Consider the following 4,946-nt stretch of genomic DNA (forward strand, 5'->3'; position numbering starts at 1 on the left):
GTGAACGCGCCCCATTACGCGGCCCGTGCCGGCACGTCCGCGGCGCTCGTGTTTTTACTTATCGGCAGACCGCCGTGTCGCGGGGATTTGTTGCGGCTTGAGTGCCGCTCTCTAAGTCTAACAGACAACATCGCGTTCCGCGCACAGCCAAGCGTGAAACTCTGCGAAGAGCGAAACAAAACAAAATCAGAGAAAACAAAGTCTGCGTCGCCTTCTCCGCTTCTCCGCCATGGGGGGAGGGGAATACAACAAATGTATACAAAAGCTGAAGCATGATTTGCCCTCCCTGGTTCCCCCTCCCCCATCTACATGATAAAGACATTTATAAATAAGTCTTTCCATTTTCATTACATTTCCTTATTTTAGTCCCGGCGACATCATCACCGGGTCTCTGTGCTTCTCTATGCAATGCAGGCAGATCATGGCTGGTGGGAGGAGCCAGCACAGGGCTGTACATAGCTTCCTGAAATCATACTATGACCCCTCCCCCTGGCCTCAGTACTCCTCTCATGAGCCCTCAGTCCTTGGGAGGAGTTATGCAAATATTAAAACGCTTTGATGGGTGGGTGTCAGTCCGGTCCCTCCCACCAGCCATTGTTGTCAGTGGGCGTTCCCAGAGAGGTGCCTATGGTTCCTGCACACTTGGCATCTATGGCGCCTATGGTTCCTGCACACCTGGCATCTATGGTGCCTATGGTTCCTGCACACCTAGCATCTATGGTGCCTGCATATCCAGTGCCTATGGTTCCTGCACACCTGGCATCTATGGTGCCTATAGTTCCTGCACACCTGGTGTCTATGGTGCCTATGGTTCCTGCACACCTGGTGCCTATGTTTCCTGCACACCTGGCATCTATGGTGCCTATGGTTCCTGCACACCTGGCATCTATGGCGCCTATGGTTCCTGCACACCTGGCATCTATGGTGCCTATGCTTCCTGCACACCTGGTGTCTATGGTGTCTATGGTTCCTGCACACCTGGTGTCTATGGTGCCTATCTTTCCTCCACACCTGGTGTCTATGGTGCCTATGGTTCCTGCACACCTGGCGTCTATGGTGCCTATAGTTCCTGCACACCTGGTGTCTATGGTGCCTATGGTTCCTGCACACCTGATGCCTATGTTTCCTGCACACCTGGTGTCTATGGTGCCTATGGTTCCTGCACACCTGGTGTCTATGGTGCCTATGGTTCCTGCACATCTGGTGTCTATGGTGCCTATGGTTCCTGCACACCTGGTGTCTATGATGCCTATGGTTCCTGCACACCTGGCATCTATGGTTCCTGCACACCTGGTGTCTATGGTGCCTATGGTTCCTGCACACCTGGCATCTATGGTTCCTGCACACCTGGCGTCTATGGTGCCTATGGTTCCTGCACACCTGGCGTCTATGGTGCCTATGGTTCCTGCACACCTGGCGTCTATGGTTCCTGCACACCTGGTGCCTATGGTTCCTGCACACCTGGTGTCTATGGTGCCTACGGTTCCTGCACACCTGGTGTCTGTGGTGCCTATGGTTCCTGCACAACTGGTGTCTATGGTGCCTATGGTTCCTGCACACCTGGTGTCTATGGTGCCTATGGTTCCTGCACACCTGGTGTCTATGGTGCCTATGGTTCCTGCACACCTGGCGTCTATGGTGCCTATGGTTCCTGCACACCTGGTGTCTATGGTGCCTATGGTTCCTGCACACCTGGTGTCTATGGTTCCTGCACACCTGGTGTCTATGGTTCCTGCACACCTGGTGCCTATGGTTCCTGCACACCTGGTGTCTATGGTTCCTGCACACCTGGTGCCTATGGTTCCTGCACACCTGGTGCCTATGGTTCCTGCACACCTGGTGTCTATGGTTCCTGCACACCTGGTGCCTATGGTTCCTGCACACCTGGTGCCTATGGTTACTGCACACCTGGCGTCTATGGTTCCTGCACACCTGGTGCCCATGGTTCCTGCACACCTGGTGTCTATGGTGCCTATGGTTCCTGCACACCTGGTGTCTATGGTGTCTATGGTTCCTGCACACCTGGTGTCTATGGTGCCTATGGTTCCTGCACACCTGGTGTCTATGGTGCCTATGGTTCCTGCACACCTGGTGTCTATGGTGCCTATGGTTCCTGCACACCTGGCGTCTATGGTGCCTATAGTTCCTGCACACCTGGTGTCTATGGTGCCTATGGTTCCTGCACACCTGGTGTCTATGGTGCCTATGGTTCCTGCACACCTGGTGTCTATGGTGCCTATGGTTCCTGCACACCTGGCGTCTATGGTTCCTGCACACCTGGCGTCTATGGTTCCTGCACACCTGCTGTCTATGGTTCCTGCACACCTGCTGTCTATGGTTCCTGCACACCTGGTGTCTATGGTGCCTATGGCTCCTGCACACCTGGCGTCTATGGTTCCTGCACACCTGGTGTCTATGGTTCCTGCACACCTGGTGTCTATGGTGCCTATGGTTCCTGCACACCTGGTGTCTATGGTGCCTATGGTTCCTGCACACCTGGCGCCTATGGTTCCTGCACACCTGGCGTCTATGGTGCCTATGGTTCCTGCACACCTGGCGTCTATGGTGCCTATGGTTCCTGCACACCTGGTGTCTATGGTGCCTATGGTTCCTGCACACCTGGCGTCTATGGTTCCTGCAAACCTGGTGCCTATGGCTCCTGCACACCTGGTGTCTATGGTTCCTGCAACCACCTTAGGCTGCTATGAGCACCTTGGCAGGTGACATGAGCGCGGACTGGCCTGCTCTCGGCTCGGACCCCCCCGTGTCTCGGGGTCATCCCTAGACAATCACTAGAAGATCCAACTAATTATTTGTAAGCCAAGCAGAAGTGTAATCTCCTCAGACACGGCAGCATTTAGCTAATGGTGATTTGTTTGTGATCTGATCATTAGCACAACAAGCGACATGTCCTGCAGCATCTCAGCAACAGATACTCTGCGCCGGGCAATGGGGGGGAGGGGCGAGCGAGGAGGGGGCATCTGATAAAAGGTTAGCCCTGCAGGCCTGGATCTCACTAATTAGACAAGCTATTTGCTTAAGTAATCAATAACCAAACATTGGAATGCAAATGAGCGCCTCTGCCGCGCCAGCTAACCCTTTCACTGCCGCCGAGGAGTCTCCGGCGCTGGGAGAAGATTTGGGCGCCAACAAAGAGTTACCAAAACTGCCCAAAAATAAAAACTTGCTATAAGAATATTTGAGCATTTAGGCCCAGATTCTGAAAGGGCTTACGACGGCGCAACGCCATGTGCACCGTCGTAAGTCCTAATCTGGGCCGTCGTATCTATGCGCCCGATTCTTAGAATCAGTTACGCATAGATAACCATTAGATCCGACAGGCGTAAGTCTCTCACGCCGTCGGAACTTAAATGCAATTTTTTTTTCGCTGCTGGGTGTCGCCTCCGTCGTTTTCCCGATCGAGTATGCAAATTAGCAAAATACGCGAATTCCCGAACGTACTCGCGCGGTTGATGCAGTGAAGTTACGACGTTTACGTTAGATTTGCGACGCGTAAGGTTGCCCCTGGATATATGAGGCACAGTCAATGTTAAGTATGGCCGTCGTTCCCGCGTGGAAATTTGAAAATTTACGTTGTTTGCGTAAGCCGTCCGTGAATGGCGCTGGACGCCATTTACGTTAACGTCAAAACCAATGATGTCCTTGCACGTCGGGAAATTTTAGGGACGGCGCATGCGCAGTACGATCGGCGCGGGAACGCGCCTAATTTAAATGATCCACGCCCCCTACCCAGGTCATTTGAATTAGGCGGGCTTGCGCCAGGGGATTTACGCCACCGCAACTTTAGAGGCAAGTGCTTTGTGAATCAAGCACTTGCCCGTAAAACTTGCGGCGGCGTAACGTAAATGAGATACGTTGCGCCGCGGCGATCTACGAGAATCTGCCCCTTATTGTATTTTCTGCGTTTGCCTCGCGTAGACCTACAAAAGACGCGAGACTGCCGCTGGGTGCCGCCATCTTGGATGTGATGTCACTCCTTGTGCCACCCGTTTCTTTGGCCTCAGTGTGGGGGTCGCCCATCCTTGTTCCTTTGTGGTTGAGAGCCGGACCGCTCACCGGTTACACTTTGGGGGGGGGGGGGGTAGCTGGAGCGGACCGACCCGGAGGTGGGGGGCGGTATTAGATGGGATCAGTGGGGTAGATTCAGGTACCTTTTGCGGCGGCGTATCCTCCAGATACGCAGCCGTAATTTGAATTCCGCGCCCGCGTAGCGTTACGCCGATTCACAAAGGCAGTCATGCTGAAAAAATAGGCTTCCTCCACCGACGTAACTTGATTGCGGCGGCGTAGAATTGTGTGCAATATCACTTTGGCCGCTAGGGGCGCTTCAGTTGTTGTCGGCGTAGAATATGCTAATTACCTAGATACGCCGATTCACAAAACGTACGTGCGCCCGGCGGTAGTTTTTTACGTCGTTTGCGTAACTCGTTTTCGTCGTAACGCTGCTCCTGCTATTAGGAGGCGCAGCAAATGTTTAGTGGCGTCACTAGGGTTGGTGTCACCCGGTGCGGTAAAACATGGTGTCACCCCCCTCTGTCTAGGCTGCCCAGCACCAAGCAGGCAGCGCACGGGCACGGGGCGCACCCCAAACCAGCCCCTGTAAATGAGAGTATAGGGCAGTATAGTGGCAGGTTAGGGTAGTATAGAGTGGTATAGTGGCAGGTTGGTGTAGTGGAGGTGGTATAGGACAGGTTAGGGTGGTATAGGGCATGTTGGGGTGATATAGGGCATGTTGGGGTGATATAGGGTTGTTTGGGGTGGTATAGGGCAAGTTAGGGTTGCATAGGGCAGGTTGGGGTGGTATAGGGCAACTTAGGGTGGTATAGGGCAGGTTGGGGTGGTATAGTGCAAGTTAGGGTGGCATAGGGCAAGTTGGGATGGCATGCAAAAGGTTGGGGTGATACAGGGCAAGTTAGGGTGGCATT

The 4,946-nt window shown here is 53.7% G+C and overlaps 1 protein-coding gene across 1 annotated transcript; it reads left to right on the plus strand.

Moving 5' to 3' along the window:
- Window positions 1-651: 651 nt before the first annotated feature.
- Window positions 652-2,724, plus strand: LOC120920815 (calphotin-like). The gene has a single exon (XM_040333143.1). It carries the CDS (start codon window positions 652-654, stop codon window positions 2,722-2,724), a length of 2,073 nt encoding a protein of 690 aa, XP_040189077.1.
- The last annotated feature ends 2,222 nt before the right edge of the window (window positions 2,725-4,946 follow it).

Source organism: Rana temporaria, chromosome 13, assembly GCF_905171775.1.
Source record: "Rana temporaria chromosome 13, aRanTem1.1, whole genome shotgun sequence".
Lineage (NCBI taxonomy): Eukaryota > Metazoa > Chordata > Amphibia > Anura > Ranidae > Rana > Rana temporaria.